Below are 24828 nucleotides of genomic sequence, written 5' to 3'. Positions count from 1 at the left end.
CCATAAGTAAAATAGAATAAATTTTTTTATAAAAATTAGGAACAGTCGTTCATCCGTTATGGATAACCATCCCTTTATTTTGGACAGATGTCCGCAAATAAGAGATGTCCATCCTTAACCAAAATATGAAAAAAAAACTTTGGAAATAGCCATCTATAAATTTTAGACGCTCATCCCTTATGTTTAGACACCCATAAGAAATAGACGACCGTACATTATTTTGGTTTTAAAACAAAAGAAAAACTTTGTAAGGCCGTCCTTTAACCGTGGCCGGGCCCGTCCATTATTTTGGTTTTAAAAACAGAAGAAAAACTGTGAACCAAAGAAGCTATTTCACCGTTTCCAGTTCAGCTTGCTTCTTCTTCGCTTTTGATAATTTAACCTCCTTTAGAAGCATTTGCTTCTCATTTGTATCCAATTTAGAACCAAAGAAGCTATTTTACCGTTTCCAGTTCTGTTTGATCAACATACTGTCCTTGCACCAACTTATTCAGGATCGGTGTATATGCAGTGAGTGCGAGAAACCATGCATGCGAGGCTACAAAGTAGTACTTTGGTATCTCAAGCTCATCAGCGATCTTAAAAGATTCAGCTCTGAAGAGGTCAAAAATCATCGCAGTTGGGAGAGATTTCAAAGTAGATATTGCTGCACGTAAAGCTGATTTGCTTTCATGGATCATGATTGCAAGTATGGTGACGAGCACGGTATCAGGGCCTAGGAGGTGCGAGATATCTGGCGGCGGAATTTCGATAAGTTGACAAAGTTTTGGACTCATGGCAGCTTGGATCATCTTTGATTCTGCGACTGATGTTTGAGAAGCAACAAAGATTGTTACTTCAAAGTTGTGAAGGGTGACAAGGCGTTTTCTAGGTTCCAGAACAGGGATGAGGTGCCCCAAACCGAGATTTGATATTAGAACTGCATGTGGCTTTGAGATGGAGGTCTCCATGGCTCAAAGTTTAAGGATTCACTGGAGCTGGAGCTAAATTCTTTACCAAGGAAGGATACAATTATTATGGACCTTCAGCTAAATTTGTGTGGTACATATGTAAGAAAATATTAAATGATAAGAGTCAGGTTTTTGTATTATTCAGAGCTAAACATGAAAAAAGTTAAGAAAATACTATTTAAAATGAGAGACCTTCCTGATTCTTTTCATAAGGACGGCAGTTCGTCCACACTCGATGGACTGCCGTCCTTATGAAAAGAATCAGGAAGGTCTCTCAGTTTCCTTCAATCTTTCATTCAACTCCGAAATAGCTTCATCTTTCTGTTTCTCAAACACCCTCAATTCATTAATAAGAGCTCCAATATGTTGCTGGAGCTTCTTCCTCTCATTAAAAGAATCAGGAAGGTCTCGAAACAGGAAAAGAAAATCACTTGAAAATCTTCTTGATTCCAACTCACGTAGGAAGAAGAAGGACGTTACAAAGAGACGGTCTGGCTTTGGTTTTAGAAGTCAAAACTCTCACTAAGATAATCTCTTACTTGTTCTTGCTTCTGAGCAGAATCCACTTTTCATAATACATGGGATTGACTAAAGATAAGGTTTTGAAATTGGTGGATCTTTCACGTGTCTCTGGATCGCAGAAGAATTGAGAGAAGCTGCAAAGCAAGAAGCTCAAGGTCATTCTATTGAGATTTGGAAGCACAAACTGCTTTTATTGAACTTGTGTCGAACCAACGGCAACTTGAAGCATAATTGGGCCGAGCACTTAGGCAAGTTGAAGCTGCGAAACAAGAGCTTGGTTCAGTCTTGGTGCTGAAGGACGATCTTGTTGGCTCAAAAACTATCAATGGAAATTCTAAAGATGCGCAAGGATTTGGACCAGAAAGATAAGGTTTTGTCAGCAATGCTGAGGAAATCTAAAGTGGATACAAATGAGAAGCAAATGCTTCTAAAGGAGGTTAAATTATCAAAAGCAAAGAAGAAGCAAGCCGAACTGGAAATGGTAAAATAGCTTCTTTGGTTCACAGTTTTTCTTCTGTTTTTAAAACCAAAATAATAGACGGGCGTCCTTTCATTTAGGACGCCCGTCCACAATATATGGACGGTGATCCAAAGTTTTTCTTTTGTTTTAAAACCAAAATAATGGATGAGTGCCCATTCCTTACGGACGTCTGCCCAAACGTAAGGGATTACCGTCCAAAATTTATGGACAGCTGTCCCCAAAGATTTTTTTTTTTTTTTTATTTTCATATTTTGGTTAAGGACGGGCGTCCCTTATTTGCAGGCCCCTGTCCAAAATGAAGAGACGATCGTCCATAACGGATGAACGACTGTCCCTAATTTTTATAAAAAAAATTTATACCATTTTACTTATGGACGGGCATCCTTTAAATGGGGACGCCCGTCCGTAGTAAATGGACCCCCGTCCATATAATATGGATGGAAGTCCATGTAAGTGAACAACCGTCTATAATTGATGGACGATGGTTCATTAGAAAAATATTTAATAACGCGTCTAGATTGCTGGTGTGAGTCAGGGGACACGTAGGTCGGTACACATTTTCGGTGCAAAAATGCCGGTGTCCATAGCTTTATTGTATTTCTTAAGTATGTATTGGATTTTGAATTTTAATATACCAATCCAGATCCGAGTGTAAGGGGGTGTTTGTCTAAGCTTATAAGCTAGTCAAACTAGCTTAAAAGCTCTAAAATTAAGCTGACCTGTTTGTTTATAACTTTTTTGAGCTTATAAGTTGAGCTTATAAGCCAAAAAAAATAAGTTGGGGGGAGGTACATTTTTTCTTTTTTTTTGCTTATAAGCTAGTTTGACCAAGTATATTATCACATTATCCTTGTTTAATTTTAAAATTCCATAGTATACCCTTATTTAACGTAGTACATTTTTTAGTCATTTTATAATAAAATGTACTTATAAGCCACATTTTATCAAACACATCAATTACTTATCAGTCACTTATAAGTATTTTAACCAAATACGTAATTGTTTAAAATTTCAAATGCTTATAAGCTAAAATTAGCTTGTACTTATAAGCTAATTTTTATAAGCTAAGACAAACACCTCTTAAATCCACATAGATCTACGGACTATGAGACTCAGATTTTTGCTAAGTCTAAAAATAATAAAATAAACAAAATTTCTAAAATAACAAGTTGATGAATGACCAAAATTCAACTCTAAACCAAGGGCCAGGCCGTGCCTCAACTCAATTGTCAATTCTATTGCCTTGGCATTTCAACGTAGGCAAATACTTGTTCTCCCTCCAAGTTCAACCTTTGGCAATCCCGAAGGGCCGAATCAAAACGACAGCCCATGGTATTTATTCTAAGTAGTGGACCAACCTTTACATAGGCGCTCACGGTCTCAGTTTCCTTTCCTTTTTACTTTTTATTTTTTTCATTTTCGTGGGGCGGAGACACTTTCCGCTTTGGCAATCGAACAAACAACCACCCCTTCTCCACGTTGAAAGTTGAAACTGCACCAAACTACACACCCCAAAGCACGTGTTTTTTTATTTTATTTTAAAAATCCCCCACCCCCCACCTCACTCTGTTAACGCTTCACACTTACTCGCTCCTCTGAATCAACCACACATTCACCTTCCTGTCACGCGCTACACATGCGCTTGGTTTTAACCTACCCCTTCCCCACGAAACTCACACTCCAAACCTCGGCGCCGCATGGTTGTTGATGTGTCGCGAGCCGTTAGATTTCCTCCCTGCTTGCCACGTGTACTTTAAAAAATCTGATTTCGAAAAATTGAAAATTGAAAAAATCATAATACGGTACTAATTAAAATTAAAAATTGTATCAGCCGAGTGGGAAATAAAAGTAGAATATAAGTGCAAGCATATCTTAAGGTCACGCTTTAACATCGAACAAAAACAATCAAAGCCTTCTTCTTCTTCGTCGTCGATTGATTCACGCGAAAGTCTGCGTTTGGTATTCTCTGAAAAGATGCATTCAAGTCACTTGCTTCTGGAAGAGCCGATTCGGATGGCTTCAATCTTGGAGCCATCCAAGGCCGTAAGTGATATGTATCTGGATTCGTTTCTTTTCTGTGATTTTTGTTTTGATTTTCGATCTAATATGAAATTCTGTATTCTTTTCGCAGAGTTTTTTCCCTGCAATGACGAAGATTGTAGGAACACTTGGCCCTAAATCTCGATCTGTTGATGTTATATCCGGTTGCCTCAAAGCAGGAATGTCTGGTACGTTCTGGAGTCCCTTTCTAAGTTTTACAAATCAAAAGATTGTGTTTTTTTTCTTTTTAATGTAGTTTGTTGCGAGTGTTACAGTTACAAGTTGTGACGTATATTGTTATCAGAACTTGTTAAATGTTTCATTATTTTTGGTAGTTTCTGGTGTTTGTTTTTTAGTGAGTGAGGTTTATGGTATTCGCAGTGGCTAGGTTTGATTTTTCGTGGGGTAATCCTGAGTACCATCAAGACACTTTGGAGAATCTGAAGGCTGCTGTCAAGAGCACTAAGAAGCTTTGTGCTGTATGTTTGAGATTATCGAAACAGTGGTTCTTATTGTTAGTCTGTTATGTAAGCAAGTACCGTTGCGAATACGACAATTTGTTGTTTGGGTTTCAGGTTATGCTGGATACTGTGGGTCCGGAGTTGCAGGTTATCAATAAAAGTGAGAAGCCTATTTCACTTAAGGCTGATGCTTCTGTTGTTCTCACTCCTGATCAAGGACAAGAAGCCTCTTCACAATTGTTGCCCATCAATTTCGATGGACTTTCTAAGGTTCCACATTTTTTGTGTTTAATGTTACATTCATATTGTACAATGTTGTGATTTATACTTGCAACATTCTACTTCACATTTATGATATCATATTTATTATGATTTTATATTGAATTTACTCATTAATGCTCCGCATGGCAAGTGCCCTGTTGCTTTCTCAAAGCAGAATGTTTGTTGCAATTTCTTTAAACATGCGGGTTATATTATTGAGAAAACGTATGTGGATGGATAGCAACGACACGGAACTTTGAAACTGTCTGTTTTTTTGACTTTGTTGATGGATTTTCTAGTTGCATGCTCTGTTTATGTGCCATGAATGGGACAATTAAAATCTTTTACTTGGTTTTTACAGGCAGTTAAGAAGGGAGACACCATTTTCATCGGTCAATACTTGTTCACTGGAAGAGAGACTACCTCTGTATGGCTGGAGGTAAGAAAAATAGAACCCAGATGGCTATGGACCTTGGAGTAGGCCTTTTTTGTTTCAATTTAAAAGTTCTCTTTGGAATTCAGTATGTCGTATTGAGTCAACTTTTACTGGTGAAAGTTTTTCTACAATAATTTTCGGAAAACTTGTGATTGCTTATGTTGACTCATAAGTTTCAATTTGTGTTGAGCAGGTTTCTGAAGTGAAAGGGGATGATGTAGTTTGTGTGATAAAGAACACTGCAACTTTGGCTGGTTCATTATTAACTTTGCATGCCTCTCAAATTATTATTGAATTGCCAACCCTCTCTGATAAAGACAAGGAGGTAAATCCTGGTTTCTGTTTATAAGATCTAGTGGTTGATGTAATATGCTTAGGGAATTTTCTCTCTTGAGTATAATGTTTGGCTTGCTGCACAAGCTTGTTAATTTGGTGCTTCTCCTTATGGTTCAGGTTATTAGTTCTTGGGGAGTTCAAAACAAAATTGACTTCCTCTCCTTGTCATATACCCGCCATGCTGAAGATGTGCGCCAGGTAATCTGTTTAAACTGTTCTGCTATTATATTATTTATTTATTTCTAAAATTGATGAGTTTGCTGCATTTTTCTTATTTCTACTTTCTTTATCTGAATGATTTTTAATTCTTTATGTTCTTATGCAGGCTAGGGAGTATCTTTCAAAGTTGGGTGATCTCTATCAAACTCAAATTTTTGCAAAGATTGAAAATATAGAGGTTTGTGGGGCATACTGTTTGATTATAAGATTGACTTAGTTTTCTGGATGACTTATGATTAGCTACTTTAGTTCAGTTTAGTTTGAGTTATGTTTCTGTATTTATGTTGTCATTTCTAGGGTTTGACTCATTTTGATGAGATCCTTCAAGAAGCAGATGGTATTATTCTTTCCCGTGGAAATTTGGGTATAGATCTCCCACCCGAGAAGGTCCATTTCTTATCTTGACTGAAAAATGAAGTGTTAAGTCTTAAACTTCCTATATGGTGGTTTCCAAGGTGTATTAGTAAATTTGCTTTAAGATCCCCCGAAGTTGCATTTATCCGGAGGGTCGATCATTTCATTTAGATTCTAAGCACTGTAGATAGAAATCAAATCTATTTAGAGTGGGAAACAAAAATGCCCTAATTTTTTTTCTTTTATTATTTTTGAAGTACTCATTAGACATCCATTTAGATTGTCCTGTAGTGAAGAGGGGTTTTGAAATTGGTCATTCTAATAGCAAGACATCTAAAAGTTTTGTGGACATGAATTATAAACAAGTGAGAGATGGTCTTTTGCAAGTCATATCTTGTGTGTCTGGTAGATCTCACTGGCAACAGATCTCTGTGTACTTTGTAGGTGTTCTTATTTCAAAAAGCTGCCCTTTACAAGTGTAACATGGCTGGAAAGCCTGCAGTTGTTACTCGTGTTGTGGACAGTATGACTGACAACCTAAGGCCTACTCGTGCAGAAGCCACTGATGTTGCAAATGCAGTATTGGACGGTGCGTTGGTATCTTTTAACTCAATCTTGTTACTTTAAAATCTTTTAAAATTTTGTAACTCCATTACATTCATATCAAATATTATGGATACTCTTCAATTTTATTGTTGATTTGGTATTCAATGTATCTGATTTTCTGCCAAACTGTTTACAAGAACAATGCAGGAAATCAGTACCTTATTCTAAGTCCTATTTTTTTTATACATGCAGGGAGTGATGCAATTCTTCTTGGTGCTGAGACTCTACGTGGCTTGTATCCGGTTGAAACCATTTCAATTGTTGGTAAAATTTGTGCTGAGGTAAATAATCATAACTCAGGATGGAAACTCCTAAGATAAAATTTCAATTATGAACTTGTGATTGCCTCTTAATAAATTGAATGCTTGACTTTAACATCTGGAATGTGCTTGGTATGAGTGGTTCTATAGTCATGATGAGCTGGTAAATCTTTTGTACATTTTCTTGTTTGGTTGGCTGATGTACATTTTTGCATGGTAGAGATGGAAGTGTTCTTCAAACAATTGGTTTATTTGTTCCTGAAATTATACCCCATAGATGCTTTATGATCATACTAAACATTTTTTATATTTTTCTTTCTCCAATGAGCACATGAATAACCTTTGCCTTGTTTCCAATATTAGATCTCTCTTGTATGGAGTCCTTCCTTTATGCGGCAAATCAACAGCCTTTGCCTTGTTTTCAATGAAAGAGAGAGATAGAGAGAACCACTTGGTTTACAGTAATTTTATGCTCTTCCGTTTACATCATACAACTTTTAGACTGACCTGTTGGACTCTGTTCACCAGATCAACATGGAAACAATTTCAGTTATTGCACTTCAAGGAATCAATCCAATATGTGATGCTGTTGATGTCATAACCATAAGTGCTGTGAATCGTTTATTGTTTCCATCTGTAAAACTGTGTAAAATTCTTGAAATTTTTTGTGTGGATGCTTCATGCTTATATTTCAATTTTCGCACTTCAAGGAATCAAACCAATAAATGATGCTGCTGATGCCATAACCATAGGAGCTGTGAATCGTTTATTGTTTCTATCTGTAAACTGTAGGTAATTTATTATATTTTGTGTGGATACTTCATGCTTATATTTGTATCTCCTATGCTGCAGCATTTACGTTGATTTACTTTGCTGGGCTTGACATAAAAATACACACTAATATTACATATGTGGTGGAATTTGTAGTATAAATAGTAGAATTTATCTTTCTGTTTTCCTTTGTGTGTTCCATGTAATGTTTGACCTTTTCTTATAATGCATACAGGCAGAGAAGGTTTTCAATCAAGACCTATATTTTAAGAAGACTGTCAAATATGTTGGAGAGCCAATGACGCACTTAGAATCTATTGCTTCCTCAGCGGTATTCACTCTTTGGCTGTTCTTTAAGTATATGCTTTAATTTTTTATATTTTATGTTTCTATGACTCCAATCCCGGTTGAGAATTGAAGTAGTTGGATATTTCAAAATGTGTTCTTATAGGTCAATTTTTCTGTAGGTAAGGGCAGCCATTAAGGTCAAGGCATCTGTTATTATATGCTTCACTTCGTTAGGAAGAGCTGCAAGGTACTCTTTTTCAATATGCAGGCTGAGGTTCAGGGCCATCAAATGCTTGATTGATTCTATAATTATTTATTTATTTATTTATTATTATTATATATATTTTTTTTGCGGCTTTTCATATTTTTTTCTGCAATGTTCGTAATACATTAAACATGTAATGCAGGTTGATTGCCAAGTATAGGCCAACAATGCCAGTTCTATCAGTTGTAATTCCCAGGCTTAAAACAAATCAACTAAAATGGAGCTTTAGTGGAGCGTTTGAGGTATTTCCTTTATAGTTCATTCAATGCATGACCTTCATTTATTAGTTCTACAGTTCAGAGAAGAACTTTTTGTTTCACCTATAATCCTTTTGATTTATTTGAATAATTGGTTTTCCTATGGAGATTTTGATACAGTAAGGAATCTCTTCCAATTATTGCAGTGTCCTATATCAAATTTTTTCAAAAATATGTTTTTCTTAACTTGCATTTAGAGGTAATATAACCGTTCAAGGCTTGGTGGATGGACTTGATATCTGATAACCTGTGTGACTTCTATGTCAATATTTGAATGTGTAATTTGCTGATAGAATCTGTTTCAAATTTTTAGAGCTTAAAGAGTTAATGAATCTTTGTTGTTATTGCCATTTTACCTTCTATCATATTGTCAGATCAAATGCTCCGTTTATCCTGTAATCTTCCGTAATATATGTTGGGAAAGTCATTTTACATTAAGATTTCTAGGTTCACTAAATTGAGGATTCTTAACTGTTAATCTTTCATGTACATTATTTGAGGTTTACTTATTGATTTTCCTGGAAACTATTGTTCTATTGAAGGAGGTGTTATTTATTCATCTTTTCCTTTTATTATTTTATGGTAGAACTTTCGTGGTCTATTAGTCTCTTAGTATTCAAGCTGATATATGCTTATAGTTTACCCTTAACTTTCAGGCAAGACAATCTCTCATTGTGAGAGGCCTCTTCCCCATGCTTGCTGATCCACGACATCCAGTAAGTTCTGTTTCTTTTATCCTTTGTTTTTCAAGCTGTATTCTTTGTTAAATTATAACTCGTCGGGGTTCAAAGTTATTAATTGGATTCTGTTATTTCTTTCTTCAATTTCATTTTTTTATTTTAAGTGGCAGGCTTTGATATTCCTGTATATTTCTATTTCTTGAAAAAATTCCTTTATATAGTGTTTTTCTTGAAATCTGATATCATATAAATAATGGACATTGCAGGCTGAGTCTACAAGTGCAACAAATGAGTCTGTCTTAAAGGTTGCCCTTGACCACGGAAAGGCTTCAGGAGTTATAAAATCGCATGACCGAGTTGTTGTTTGCCAAAAAGTTGGGGATGCATCTGTTGTTAAGATTATCGAACTTGAAGATTAAAATATGCGTTGTACCCTCATAACGTGGTATTTTTGTTTCTCCAAATTTTTTGAAAGCGATGGTGGTAGACTATGTTGGTAGCACCTGTGAGGTATATCTCCAGGTTTGGAGTCAAGTTTATGATGGAAATGTATTGAGAAAATACACTGGTGATTATCAAACTTTGTTCGCTGTGATAGTTGCGGAAGATTTCTCCGCAACTCCCAATTTTAGGTTCAAATATTGGAAGTGATATTTGCAAAATGATTCCATAAGTTTGTTTTGTTGGTATTTATACCAAAGCACATGGTTTTCATGTGGGATAATTAGTTGATTTACTCTATTGCAAAGCTCAACTTCATCCTTAATCCCCTCGCAGGACTTGAAAAATTATGTTCGGTTGGTTATGTTCTTATATTGTTCAGAAGGTGAAGAATGTCATTTCATTTAATTACTTTGTACACTTTTGAAGTCTTAGATCTTTTGAATGTAATTGTCAATGTTTTAATAATCGACCCGGGCTGAAATCTGGTAAAGTTGTCGGGTCTTGGGTTGACCGGTTTGATCAGTTGATAAAACCTTTAAAATTTAACAAATACACTCTTAAAAATTTGTTAAGTTCTATAGGTTTGGAATTTAGCAAACACACCCCAAATACAAATCGATCGACGACTAACGACACTTCAAATGCAATCCTAATAATCCTTTAATCCATTCCTTAGAAAATTTACCCAAGATTGGGTTGAATTCAGTTCGATTTTAATCAAGTCTCATAGACATCGGCGTTGATATTCTAGGCTAGATCTCATCGACGTCGAAGTCGACAACCCTCCCCGTCACCCCAAAAGGCCAAAAATACTCCTTTCTTCCTCTCGACCAAAACCCACCTTATCCCACATTCGTTAGCCTCGCTAATCGTCGGCAAAAGCCAGTTGTTGTCACTTTTTTTTTTTTATTTCTGGTTGATTCACTCATTGGAAATCAATTCCATTGCCACCATTGCACTCATTGACACTTTCTCTTCAAAAGTTCCAACATCTCAGCTTTCAATTGTTCATCGATCATCATCCCAAATTTTAGAGTTTTAAGTGAATAGAGAAATTGTTAACCTGACCTAGTGAAGCTCTCAGGTCCTAGTTAAACCGGCCGGGCTGGGTCGGGTTTTAAAATGGTGGTAATTGTGGAGACAAAATAGTTCACCAGTTTGCTCAAAGCATGATTTGTTAACTACGCATATTTTCTTGTTGCCTGTACCTCTGATGTAATAGGATTAGCAATTATTTCTTAGTTTAAAAGCATCATATTGACGATAAATGACATTTATTTAAAATTAAATTTAAAGTATAGATATGATAGTATTCTTCCTATTAATTGTGACCTCATGTCTGATGATAATGACCTAAGAGGCAGTGAAATATCAATTACTTCTTGTAATTTTAGTGGAGCTATTTAGTAATAACTCAGGAAGGATAAAGTAAACAGAGTAAATAACAAGGACCAAAGTGAAAAATTGAGAGATGTGACTGATATAGCATAAACTCTCGAATATTTGGATTTGCTTTCACTTTCAATTAATAACTATCCTTACTCAAGAAAAACCCTATAGGTAAAAACCTAGTAAAGAAATACAATTGTAACATGAAGTTGAACGTGCTTCATACTGTCTCATCAAAAATCTTGTTAGGAAAACCCAGTGGGACAAAACCTGATAAAGGAAAAAAGAGTACAGTGCACATATGTCCAGTACAATTTACTTGTCTAAAAACTCCTTCTAATCGTTGCTCTTCTTGATCAATGCTCCCCCTCATAATGGTAGAATTAATTTTGTAACTTATTGAGCCATCGCATACTATTGCTATACACTAACTTTTCAAATGTTGATGTCGGTAAAGCCTTAGTGAATAAATCTACAAGATTATCACTGGAGCGTATTTGTTTGACATCAATCTTACGACTTTGCTAGAGTTCTTGAGTGTAAATTTTTTTTGGTGAAATATGCTTGGTTCTGTCTTGTTAGCCATACACATTCTCAACTGGCTTCATGAAGCGCAAAAATCTTAGAGTGGTTGGAGGAAGTAGCAACCAATGTCTGTTTTATAGAGTTGTAACGCCCACATGGAGGTACGTAATTTAATTTATGTTCTTATTCCTTTAGTTGATTTTTGCTAAGGTTATTTTAAGGAAAATGTGAAGAAAATGCCTTAAACTTGCATTAAGGGTAAAATGGTCTTTTCACTCAAAATTAGTTGAAATTGTGGGGAGTGAAAAGAGATAGAATTTCATGGAGAATGCAATAAAAATGAGGGCATTATGAAAATTGACTAAAGGACATAGATAGAATTTTAAAGAAAGTGCAAGGGCAAAATGTGAAACTATATATAATTTTTATGTTATATCAAATTGAAGAGTGAAACCCTAGCCACTCTTACCCATATGCACGCCACTTTCACCTCCATATTCTCTCAAATTCTTCAATTCTTCTTCAAAGGAAATTCAAAGGTTTTGGGTGTTTTTGAGTGGATTTTCAATCTTAAGCTTCTATAGGTAAGATCCTTGCACTAAGAAGTGAATTTTAGTTTTTAAAGTGTTGATTTTAATGGTTTATGCTCATAGGATTTAAGATGAAGAGAGTTTGATCAAAGGAGATTCTTCAAGGGTTGAATTTGCGCATATCAAAGGTAAGTAAATCCTACCTTAAGTGTGATTTAAGTTATGTTGTATAGAGAATTTTCTTTGTGCATATATATATGTGTTATATGTGGAATTGTTGATGGATTTGGTATTGAATAATAATTAGAACCTATCCATGAGAAGTTGGGTTGGTGTATGTGATACTTGATGAATGTTTGGTTGAGATTTGGAAGAGTTGAAGTGAAAATTTTGAAGTGTGTATTTTGGGCAGATTTGGAGTTAATTATGGAGGAGTTTATTCCAAATTTTTGGTGGTCTAAAATAGAGATAGAAGTGTAGCCAAATTAGTGTTGATTTATGCAGATGAATTGTTTGATGAAATGCCAAGGAGAAGTGCATGTATGAGTATGATTATGTGTTACCTTGGGATGTGTTTGTAGATGGTAGAGAATGACATGTTTGCATTCCATAATGCATAATTGCATTTAAATATGTAAATTTAGAAAGAATTATAAGCATGAAACCATCTACATGCATATATATATTCATAAGAGCATGAAAAAGCCCTAAAATATGTTAAAGAGAAAATAGAAATAAATGAGAATATTAAAGGTATTCAAATCTGAAATTTTACCTAAAGAAGTGTAAAAAGATAAAAAGAAGAGAAGGTTGTTGCGATGGGGATCCCGTGAGTGACATAGTCCCACATGCACGCCGCCTTTAGTGAGCGGCCTCAGAATTCAGAAAAAAAGAATTGTACAGTCCGTTAGAAGTGCATGTGGATGAGGATTGTACCCAGAATTAGAGAATTCACTCACACGGCCAAGGCTCCAAATCCATGCCTCAACCGAGTCCGATCGGCAAGAATAGAAAGAAATAATAGAAAAGAAAGAAAGAATAGAAAAGAAAGAAAGAATAGAAAAGAAAGAAAGGATAGAAAGAAAGACTGGAAAAGAAAGAAAGAAATAAAGAAAAAGAAACAGAAAAACAGAATAAGAAAAATAGAAAAGAAAATGCATAATTTATGCATTTGTGCATTTGCATCATGAATATGCATAATACCATGCTCATTATCATGGGTAGTGAAAAATTTAGAAAACAGAGAGAAAAACAGAGAAAGAATAGAGAAAGAACAAAGAGAAGAACAGAGAAAGAATAGAGAAAGAACAGAGAGAAGAACAGGGAAAGAATAGAGAATAATCGGGAAATGTGATGTAAGGAAAGAAAATTCGGAATTTTTAGCAACGGAGAGAGAAGGGTAGCATAGCGGGTTTACTTACTTAGCAATTAGTGCTCACTCCGTTGTTTTTAATGTTTTTGCAGGTAATAGGTGAGTTGCGGTCGCACGAAACATCACGCAGTGGACGGGTTGGGCTACACTGTCACGTTGCTATTTTGAGTATATTTGTATATAAAGAAAAATTAAATATGGGCCCATACTTTGTTACTCATATATGTGTATTTTCTTATATATGTTGTTAATGAGTTTTATTAATTATTTTACGAGTATACTAGCTAGAAAGAAAGCATTACAAGAGCGCCATGATATTGTAGTACCATTATGAGTGAAAATATATCCCATCTGTGAGTGAGCTTTGTGAGGATTAGAAAGGTATCCAACATTTGTATAGCCAACTAATTTAGGATCATTAACAGATTTCATTGGATAAAACAATCCCAAACTTTTGTTTCACTGAGGTAACAAAAGACTTGTTTGTAGGGCTGCAAACGAACCGAACAGTTCGCGAACAATTCGATGTTCGTTTGATAACTGTTCGACACTGTTCGCGAATAAACTGTTCACGAACAGTTTGATGTTCGTTCGATAATATGTTTGATCAAGTTCGAACATGGGCTGTTTGTTCGATTATGTTCGCGACCAATCTGTTCGATTGTTCGTTCGTTTATGTTCGAAAAACATGGTATGCATTATTATAATTTATATATTTTTTTTTCTTTTTTATATTATATTTGATTTAGTTTGGATGAATTTTTTTTTTATGGTAATCAATAATAAAATATTATGATACTTTTGTTTTTCTTATATATATATAATATGTTTGGATTTTAATTTTCCAAATGTCATCAATAATTAAATATATAAGTATACAACATTTTAATTAAAAACTAATAAATTATTATGATACATAGCATGACAAATTTAGTAATATAATAGATTGTATAATCAAGTGATATATAATATAGTAAATCCAATAACATAATTGCTTCATATTTTTTCAAATGTAATCAATAATTAAATATTATAAGATAGCATTTCAATTAATAAATAATAAATATAATATGGTAAATTGATGAACATAACATATTGTATAATCAAGTGATGTATAGCATAACAAATTTAATAATATAATAGTTTAGTTAAATATAGTATGGTAAATTGATGAGCATAACATATTGTATAATTAAGTGATGTATAACATGACAAATTTAATAATTTAATAGTTTAATTAAATATAATATGACAAATTTATGAACATAACATATTGTATAATCAAGTGATATATATCATGACAAATTTAATAACATAATAGCTTAATTAAATCTAAATTAATCACACACTTGTATTGATCATATATTACAATAAACTCTCGTACCACTATGAATTTATAGGTGTTGATACAAAATATATATGTAGACAGTTATTCGAACGAGTTGTTGTATATTTTTTATTCGAATAGGTATTTACAAGTTATTGAACGAGTTATTCGAACATGTATTTACAAGTTATTGAACGAGTTATTCGAACAGGTATTTACAAGTTATTGAACGAGTTATTCGAACAAGTATTTACGAGTTAGTCGAACGAACACGAACAGACCTTTTGTTAATCAAACGAACACGAACAGTCATCCTATGTTCATTCGAGTTCGAACACGAAATTGAACAATCGAGCATGCTTATCGAATGAGTTTCGAACGGGGCTGTTCGTTCGTGTTCGGTTTGATTACAGGCTTACTTGTTTGATCCCATTCCAATGTCGGCGAGTTGGTGCAGAGCTAAATCTTGCCAACAGATTCACTGCAAATGCTATGTCGGGTCTTGTAAATTGTGTCAAATATAATAATACACCTACTGCATTTAGATACGGTACTGCAGGACCAAGTACTTTTCATCATCTTCTTTAGGATGAAATGGATCATTTTTAGGAACAAGAGATCGAACAACCATTGGGGTACTCAAGGGGTGAGATTTATCTATATTAAATTGCTTTAAGATCTTTTCAGTATAATTTAATTGATGGAGCAAACTCCATTTGAACAATGCTTGATCTGCAGACCGAGGCAATACTTTGTTTTCCCAAGATCTTTCATTTCAAATTCTCTTTTTAAGTACTCAACAACTTTTGTGACCTCTTTAGGAGTCTGCAAGAAACCTTGAGCCACTAGTTTGACCTTATACCTAGAAATCTTATTTTTCTCATTTCGTTTCTATGTGAATACCTACTTGTATCCTACGGGTTTCACATTTTCAGACATTTGGATTATATGTTCAAATACATTACGTTTTGCTAAGGAAGTTAATTCTGCTTGAATTGTCTCTTCCCATTTTGGCCGATCATGTCTTTGTCGACATTCATCAATAGAACGTGGCTCAAACTCATCATTCATAATTTTAGTAGCTACTGCGCATTGGAATATGTTATCGACAATAGTTGTCTCACGATTCCAGCTTTCTCTAGAGTGGGCATAGTTTTTAGAAATTTCTTCATTTCTATGTTCTTGTATTCCTTTAGAGATTTCTTCTTCTTTAGGGACTATTAACTCTTTTGGAGTTAGTTTAGAAAATGTGGAATTGTCAATTATTCCAGTATTGTCAATGTTGGCACCTATTTGATTATGTGCCTTTCATTTCCTAGGAATAGTATCCTTGGCTCCAACAGGCCTACCACGCTTCTGGTGTGTAACAGATGAATTGATCGCTGCCCGCATGGATTATTCATTAGTAACATCAATCCTTGCTGGCGTATTGACAACATGAATGTATGATCTCTTTACTTTTGCTACATCTGTAAATGCATCAGGCATTTGGTTAGCAATATTTTGCAAATGTGTTATTCTTTGCACTTCAATTTCAGATTGAGATGTGTGAAGATCTAAATGAGGCATATAATTCCCTTTCCAGGAAAGTTTAGGCCTTACTTCAGGAGGCTTTACTTTTTTCTCTAAAGATGGAAATGTTGTCTTGTCAAGATGGCAATCCGCAAAATGTGGGTAAACAAATCGCCCGTCAGGGGCTCAAGATATCTGATGATAAATGGTGAGTCATAGCCAACATATATTCCCAAACGAAGTTGGGGTCCCATTTTGATGCGTTGAGGGGGTGCAATTAGAATTTACACAACATAACCAGAAGTTCTTAAATGGGATATATTAGGCTGATGTCCAAATACAAGCTGTATTGGAGAGTATTGATGATATGCAATAGGTTTAGATCAATTAACGCCGCAGCATGTAAAACAACATTAGCTCATGCAGAAGTCGGTAATTGCGTACGTAATAGTAAAGTTCTTGCAATTAATTGGATATGCTTTATAAATAACTCTGCCATACCATTCTGGGTATGTACATGTGGTACTGGGTGCTCAACATTAATTCCCATTGTTATACAATAATCATCAAATGTCTGAGGTAAACTCACCAACATTCTCTAGACAGATTGCTTTAATTGGGTAATCTGGAAAGTGTGCCCGTAATTTGATAATTTGTGCCAATAATCTAACAAAGGCAACATTACGGGTAAATAGTAGACAAACATGTTTCAACCCAATGCCGAAGCATCAATCAGTACTATAAAGTAGCAGAAATGTCCACTTGGTGGATGAATAGGTCTACATATGTCCCCTTGAATTCTTTGTAAAAATGATGGGGATTCTACGCCAACTTTAGTGATGGATGGCTTAAGTGCCAATTTGCCTTGTGAGCAAGCAATACAAGCACTCTCATCAGGTGATAGAATCATCAGGTTCTTTAATAGATGCCCATGTGAGTTTTCTATGATCCTACGCATCATAGTAGATCCTGGGTGACTAAGACGATCGTGCCAAATTTTAAAAAGTTCAGGATCAGTGAACTTCTGGTTTATAACTGCATAGACTTCAACATTCTTAAAAAAATGTGTAATATAACCCTTATGAGAAAGCAGGGAGTTTCTCTAGTATATGCTTCTAGCATGAAATATTAGCAGTGATGCATAGAAACTCTCTATCCTTTTCACTTAAAGTTTCAATGTGGTATCCATTAAGTCGTATATCTTTGAAACTAAGCAAATTTCTTCTGGATTTGCTAGAATATAAAGCATCATTGATACTTAATTTAATTCTGCTTGGTAACACAAGTTTTTTTCTTCCGAAGCCCTTAATAATGTTTGTAGATACTGATATGGTATTTATTTTAGTCTTAGTAAAGGTCAAACCTGAGAAATATTTTATATCCCAAAAGATGGTATGCGTTGTTGCATAATCTACTATACAAATGTCTCCACCATTACTGAATATCGATGTCTCAGTTCGAAGTCCATCCTTAAAAAAAAAAATTTACATTAGTAATGATGTTTATAGAACTTCATCTTCATGATATGGAACTTCAGGTCTAATATTTGTCTCTGTTTTACAAACTTCATGTTTGTAATTGGTATTTAGAACTTCAAGTTCTAAAACGATATTTATTTATGGAATTTCAAGTTCGTTTATCAAATATAATATGGAAGTATAATTGTTAACATTAGTTATCGAAAATATAATAAAAAAATATCTAACCATAAAGATTATATGTAACAAGAATAAATAGATTTGACCATGAAGACAGTATTCAACAATAATAGTAAATAGGTTTGACCATGAAGACGGTATATAACAATAATAAATAATCCAGCCATGAAGGCGATATTTGACGATAATAAATAAATCCAACCATGAAAGAATAATAATAAATAGATCCAGCCATAAAGACAGAATTTGATAATAATATGTAAATCCAACCATAAAGGCGGAATTAGCAATAATGAGTAGATTCGACCATAAAGACGGAATTTAGCAATAATAAATAAACCAGACTATGGAAGCGAAATTTAACAATAATAAATAAATCCGAACATAGAGGTGGAATTTAACAATAATAAATAAATCTGACAATGGAGGTAGAATTTAACTGTAATAAATAAATCTAGTCATAAAAACGAAAACAAGGATTAAAAAACACTTGTAGGATTGAAAATACGTACTTTCAATAGGCATGCACCGTTATACTTGTTAAGCTCTTCGTGCTGATAACGTGTTGTAATTTTAGTGGTGCTATTTAGTAATAACTCAGGAAGGATAAAGTAAACAGAGTAAATAACTAAGATCAAAGTGAGAGAATGAGAGATTGAGTGATATAAGGATAAACTCTCAAATATTTGAATTTGCTTTCAATTTCAATTGATAATTGAATTAAAGGGAATGGGGGGTAATTAAAATTTTTATCTTTATTAAAATTATTATATACTTTTGAAAAAAAAAATATCTGATTAAAATATTAAAAACATTTTGATAAGGGGCTTCGTGTTCCAAATTGCAATGTTAGTATTTTTTATTTAAAATAGAATAAATATTTAAGCATCTTACATATGACAAAAGATGGGCGCCTGTGGCCTATGGATAAGGCGTCTGACTTCTAATCAGACGATTGTGGGTTCGAGTCCCACCAGGCGTGCCATAACTTTGATATTTCATGTTACTTTTATTTCGCTCCTCGCCTGAAAGTATAAGGTCCAAGATGTATCTCCACCTCTTCTTTGTAAATTGCCTCAAAGATTTCAAAACTTGTCTACTTGACCATTTCCTCGTTTTACTAATGCTAAACCATTATAATGCCCACGTCAAAATAAGTACATGACTTTGGGATTGATTTAATGCTCAATACAACATTTACTCTCTAAAATTTCCTTTCTTAAACACAAAATTTACCTTTACAATCAGCCTTTTCTCTAGCCTAAATGAACACTAAAATATTTATTAGAAAGTGAACGTACTTGATTCATATATAAGTACAAAATTTAATACACAAAGATTTGAGAAAACAAAAAATAAAACCACCATTTTATCTGTTATAACCTATGTAATGTGATCTATATATTGTACACTTTAAGCAGTAATGGAAGATGGGTCACTCCTCTTGTTTGATGAGTGTTGTTGTTGATGATGATGATGGTGATCAAGCAACTCAAGCTCCTTCTGCCTAAGAACAAGCACCATTCTGTCGTTCTCAAGCTGCCTTCGCTCGTTGTTAAGCTTTGCTTTCTCCATTTCCCTCTCCTTCTTCGAGCTGAACTTCACCCACTTTAACCTTTGCTTCTCAAGCTCAAAAGCTTGGTATCGATAACTCACTTGCTGCTCCTCCAATTGCAATAACCTCATCTTCATCCACTGCTTCTTCTCCCATGCACTCTTAGCTCCATCTTGAATCACACTCATTACTTCACCATTCAATTGCTGCATTAATGGTGACAAGGTAGCAGAGAAAACGCCTTTTCTTGCCCTTTTTCGAGATGGTTTCTCATCGTTGTCATCATCATCTTCTTGCCCATGCCCATTTTGGCCTCTTGAATTTCCTTCTATCGCTTCATCATCATCATCGTCGTCATCCTCATCATCGGTGTCATCCTCCTCATAATCCTCTTCTTCACTTCCCACTTTTACCATTTTTGATCCTTCCATTCCCATTCTACTCGAATTAGCCCCACCATGGGCATTTTCCGATGAATGCAAGCACCGTTGTTGTGATTGTTGATGCTGGACCTGAGACGGATCCGTTGTTACCTCTGGTGAGTGATTGCCACTAGTAGCTCCATTAGTACCACTAACATGACCACAACTATTATGATACGCACACATTTCCCTGAAAAACAAATGTTTCGAATTAAGTAACTTCTTAACCTCCTCCTTCATTTTCGGCGACAAATCCATAGTATCCAGTAAACTCTGATTCTCCACAACACGGCAAGCAGTTCCCTTACCAAGTATTTCATTAACCCTTTTGTACCTCTTATTCAAGTCATTAAATTTATCCTCACATTGTTGTGGAGACACATAAAACCCTTTCTCCATCATTGCCCTCGAAACTGATTTCCACTTCCCTTTCTTTTGAAGTAAAGCACCCGCCTTTTTCTTATCATTCCCTTCGGATCCGGCTTCATCACCAATATAAAAAACAGCCATTATAAGAAGCCTAACCATGCTATCAGTCCACTTCATTCTCTGCCAAGGAGATGCCTTTCTCTTGCCATCTCCAGCATTGTCATCCGGGGCAAATCCAAGTTCATCTTCATCACTGAGAGGCGAAAGTTGCTGTTTTGGCTTGGGGTTAAACAAGGAAGCATGTTGTTTCGCCAATTGGTGGGATTGGGATTGTGAGTGGTGGTGGTGGTGATCAGTGTCATGCTGGTGAGAATGAGAATAAGCAGCAAGCATTTGAGATTGATTATGTAAATTGTGAGGGTTTTGAGGGTTTTGAATTTGAGGATTTTGAGGGTTTTGTTGAGGGTGTAAAGACATTTCTAGGCCCAACATTCCTGAAGCAATACCAGAAAACAACCCAACATTTAAACCATTTGGTTCCATCAAACTAAAACACAACTAATTCAACAAAAACTTCAGCTTTACCATCAAATTCTAATCATAATAACAATGAAATTCTAAAAAACAATAGGCAGAGATGGAAACAAAACATACCCAAGGAAAGCAACAGGAACAGGAAGAGGAAGATTAAAGCAGAAAATAACTTATTGTGGAAGATTTGAAAGGGAGAAAGAAGTGTTAAAAAGAGTAATAAAGATGGAACAGGTCGGTAGAAAATATATACAAAGAGCGTAGCAGCTGGTTTTGGTTAGGCAGGTTTTAGTTTGGGAAGAAAAAAAACTGCCCATGGTTTTGGTTTTAGTTTTTGGATGTAAACCCACAGGTTTTGTGAAAACAAAGGGACTCCCTTTAATATTTTTATCATTCCTATTTCCTACAGTCACTTTAGACTGCAACCACTTTCTTGAGTGTGGTCAATACTTTATTTTTCTAATAATTTACGCTTACTTATGAATTTATTAACTATTTTAATAATTTTTATAAATATAAAATATAATACAAATATTATAAATATAATACGGATATCATATATAATTTTAACAAAAATGATTAAAAAAGTTAATAAAACATTACTCTTACTTTTTGACTCATTTCTTTTACTGTAATTTAATTTTTTTTTTTAATTATATGATATTTACAATACAAAATTAGGTTATTAGTTCTCGGGGAACACAAAACAAAATTGACTTCCTCTCCTTGTCATACACCCGTCATGCAGAAGATTTGCGCCAGGTAATTTGTCTAAACTTTTCTGCTATTATATTATTTATTTCTAAAATTGATGAATTTGCTGCATTTTTCTTATTTTTAGTGTCGTATTCATATTTTTATTTCTTTATGTTCTTATGTTGGGTGACCTCTATCATACTCAGAGAAAATATAGAGGTTAGTGGGCCATACTGTTTCATTATAAGATTGACCAAGTTTCTTTGGATGATTTATGATTATCTATTGCAGTTCAGTTTGAGTTATGTTTCTGTCTTTATGTTTACATTTCTAGGGTTTGACTCATTTTGATGAGATCCTTCAAGAAGCAGATGGTATTATTCTTTCCCGTGGAAATTTGGGTATAGATCTCCTACCCGAGAAGGTCTGTTTCTTATCTTGACTGAAGAATCACTGCTCAAGTGCGAATTCTTAAACTTCCTATATGATGGTTTCTAAGATGTATTACTACATTTGCTTTAAGATGCCCCAAAGTTGCATTTGTCTAACTCTTCCACCACCATGTTGGATTTTGTAAATTAATATAATTTTCACCCCTTAAACATAGATGATGTCTTAGTATACTTACAAAAATAGCACATGACATCTGAGTTTAACATTTATGTTTGAACTGTCATGAAGAAGTTTCCAAGATCTTATATTTTGCTTTTAGTAGCAAATGCTTCAATGCTAAAAACATTTTAAAAAGCACAGTAATTTTTTGCCATTTATCTAGAGGGCGATCACTTTATTTAGATTCTAAGCACTGCAGATAGAAGTTAAGTCCATTTAGAGGGGAAAAGAAATATGCACTAATTTTTATTTTCTTTTATTATTTTTGAAATACCCATTAGACATCCATTTAGATTGTTCAGTAATGGAGACAGGTTTTGAAATTGTTTATTCTAATTGCAAGACATCTAAAAGTTTTGTGGACATGAATTTTAACAAGGGATGGATGGTGTTTTGCAAGTCATATCTTGTGTGTTTGGTGGATCTCACTGGCAACGGATCTCTGTGTACTTTGCAGGTGTTCTTATTTCAAAAGGCTGCTCTTCGCAAGTCCAACATGGCTGGAAAGCCTGCAGTTGTTACTTGTTGTGTGGACTGTATGACTGACAACCTAAGACCTACCCGTGCAAAAGCCACTGGTGTTGCAAATGCAGTATTGGATGGGACGCTGGTAACTCTTAACTCAAAACTTGTTGCTCTGAACCCTTTAAAATTTTGTGAAATTTACATTTATGTGCAATATATTATGGATACTCTTCAATTTATTTTTGATCTTGTATTCAAGGTATCTGATTCTCTGCCAAACCATTTACAAGAATGACCCATTATTAAGTACCTTATTCTCAGTCCTATTTCTTTATACATGCAGGGATTGATGCAATTCTTCTTGGTGCTGAGGCTGTACGTGACTCTTACCCTGTTGAAACTATCTCAATCATTGGTAAAATTTGTGCTGAGATAAATAATTTGGACATAACTCATATGTTCATTAAGTTGGCAACTTTATTTCAGGGTGGAAGCTGTAAATATGAAATTTGAATTATGAATTTGTTCTGACTCTTAATAAATTGAATGCTTGACTTTGACATCTGGAGTGTGCTTGGTGTAAATGGTTCTATAGTCATGACGAGCTGGTACATCTTTTGTACTGTTTCATGTTTGGTTAATTGACATCCATTTTTGCAAGGTTGAGATGGAAGTGTTCTTCATAGAATTGGTTTATTTGTTCCTGAACTTGTACCCCTTTAGATGCTTTATGATCACACTAAGCATTTTCTATATTTTTTTTCTCCAATGAACACATGAATAACCTTTGCATTGTTTTAAATATTACCACTCTCTTGTATGGAGGCCTTCCTTTATACGACAAATGAACAGCCTATGCCCACTTGGCTTCCAATGATTTTCTGTAACCAACAAAAAATCCATGTGTGCTGTTCCATACTTCCATTTACATCATACAAGTTTTTAGACTTACCTGTTAGACTTTGTTCACCATATCAATATGAAAACAATTTCAAGTATCTCACTTCAAGGAATCAAAACAACATTATGCTGCTGCTGATGCTATAACCATAAATGCTGTGAATCATTTATTGTTTTCATCTATAAAACTGACTTTAGATTATTCATGAAATTTTGTGTGGATACTTCATGCTTATATATATGATTTTCTGTAACCAATAAAAATAGCCATTTCTGTTCTTCTCATCCATACAAGTTTTTAGACTCACCTGTTGACTTTGTTCACCAGATCAATAGGAAACACATTTCAATTATTACACTTCAAGGAATCAAAACAATATTATGAGGCTGCTGATTGCTGACGCTATAACCATAAATGTTGTGTGATGGAACCAACCCAAGTAACTCAGTTACTAATGCATTCAGTCACCATTTTAGGCCCACATCAACCAAGAACAGAAAGAGCATGAATGTCTTGTTTAAAATGGATATTTGGATTGATATTCAGTAGTTCATTCATGAATCAAACAAAAAGGAAAATCTGACTAAAACAGAAAAAAAGAAAGAAGCCAGGCTGATCTTCGAGGGTCACTCCTCCCCACAATTCCCAACAATATTCTCAATGCCTTCCCCCTGTTGGTTCCCCTTTTATTCCTTTATTTGTCATGCTAGCTGTGTTGTTGTTCCACCTGTCAAACAGATTCATCCACGCTGTTGTGCTGCTGCCTTACTTGTTATGCTGCTGCTCCAGCTGTCCTGTATTACTCTCTTCTCTCTTTGCCCCTTACGTTTTACCCCTTGACTATTGGTGGTCCTCATTACCCTCCCAAGGAGTGCCACCTTGTCCTCAAGGTGGAAAGAAGGGAATTGGTGGCATATGGCAGCATAGTCCTCCCATGTATTGTCACAATGGGAAAGTGATTTCCACTTGATTAGGATTTCGTACTCACCATTCAGGAGGCGTCGTTTACGTAGAGCCTGTGAGTTCGACTTGCAAGACCAGGTCACTGGTGAGTACAGTGGAAGGGCTGGGTAGTCATAGGGCAGCGGTGGCTCGTTTCAGTTGCAGCACATGAAAGACATCATGTATCCGGGCTGTGGGGGTAATTTGAGCGATACGCAACCTGACCCACTTTGGCCGTAATGGAAGGGTCCTAGTAACGGGGGCTGAGCTTTTCATTGACTCGCCTTGCGAGGGAGCGAGACGTAAGGCTGAAGTTTCAGGTAGACAGAGTCCCCTACGGAAAATTGAACTTCCCGACGTTTCCATCGCATATTGTTTCATGTGTTCTTGG

General features: G+C 35.0%; 3 protein-coding genes and 1 non-coding gene across 4 annotated transcripts; 3 read left to right on the top strand and 1 right to left on the bottom strand.

Annotated features, from left to right (window-relative positions):
• Positions 1–3787: 3787 nt before the first annotated feature.
• Positions 3788–9953, top strand: LOC116110196 (pyruvate kinase 1, cytosolic). The gene is made up of 16 exons (XM_031396414.1): positions 3788–3996; positions 4085–4181; positions 4375–4472; positions 4569–4724; positions 5077–5154; positions 5345–5476; positions 5605–5685; positions 5813–5884; positions 6004–6093; positions 6505–6649; positions 6859–6947; positions 7933–8028; positions 8165–8232; positions 8393–8492; positions 9164–9223; positions 9454–9953. Exons 1-16 carry the CDS (start codon positions 3928–3930, stop codon positions 9604–9606), a joined length of 1584 nt encoding a protein of 527 aa, XP_031252274.1. The 5' UTR covers positions 3788–3927; the 3' UTR covers positions 9607–9953.
• Positions 9954–18854: 8901 nt separating this feature from the next.
• On the top strand, positions 18855–18926 carry TRNAR-UCU. Its single transcript has one exon. It is a non-coding gene; the product is annotated as a tRNA-Arg (tRNA).
• A 224-nt stretch (positions 18927–19150) lies between these two features.
• On the bottom strand, positions 19151–21092 carry LOC116110197 (lateral signaling target protein 2 homolog). The gene is made up of 2 exons (XM_031396415.1): positions 20945–21092; positions 19151–20784 (listed from the first exon to the last, which is right to left on the bottom strand). Exon 2 carries the CDS (start codon positions 20780–20782, stop codon positions 19358–19360), a length of 1425 nt encoding a protein of 474 aa, XP_031252275.1. The 5' UTR covers positions 20783–20784; positions 20945–21092; the 3' UTR covers positions 19151–19357.
• Positions 21093–22667: 1575 nt separating this feature from the next.
• Positions 22668–24454, top strand: LOC116110174 (pyruvate kinase-like). The gene is made up of 3 exons (XM_031396396.1): positions 22668–22785; positions 22938–23090; positions 24234–24454. The coding sequence occupies exons 1-3, from the start codon at positions 22668–22670 to the stop codon at positions 24452–24454; spliced, it is 492 nt and encodes a 163-aa protein (XP_031252256.1).
• The last annotated feature ends 374 nt before the right edge of the window (positions 24455–24828 follow it).

This window comes from Pistacia vera, unplaced genomic scaffold, assembly GCF_008641045.1.
Source record: "Pistacia vera cultivar Batoury unplaced genomic scaffold, PisVer_v2 Contig598, whole genome shotgun sequence".
In the NCBI taxonomy this organism is placed as follows: domain Eukaryota; kingdom Viridiplantae; phylum Streptophyta; class Magnoliopsida; order Sapindales; family Anacardiaceae; genus Pistacia; species Pistacia vera.
This window is presented reverse-complemented; position numbering and strand designations above follow the sequence as displayed.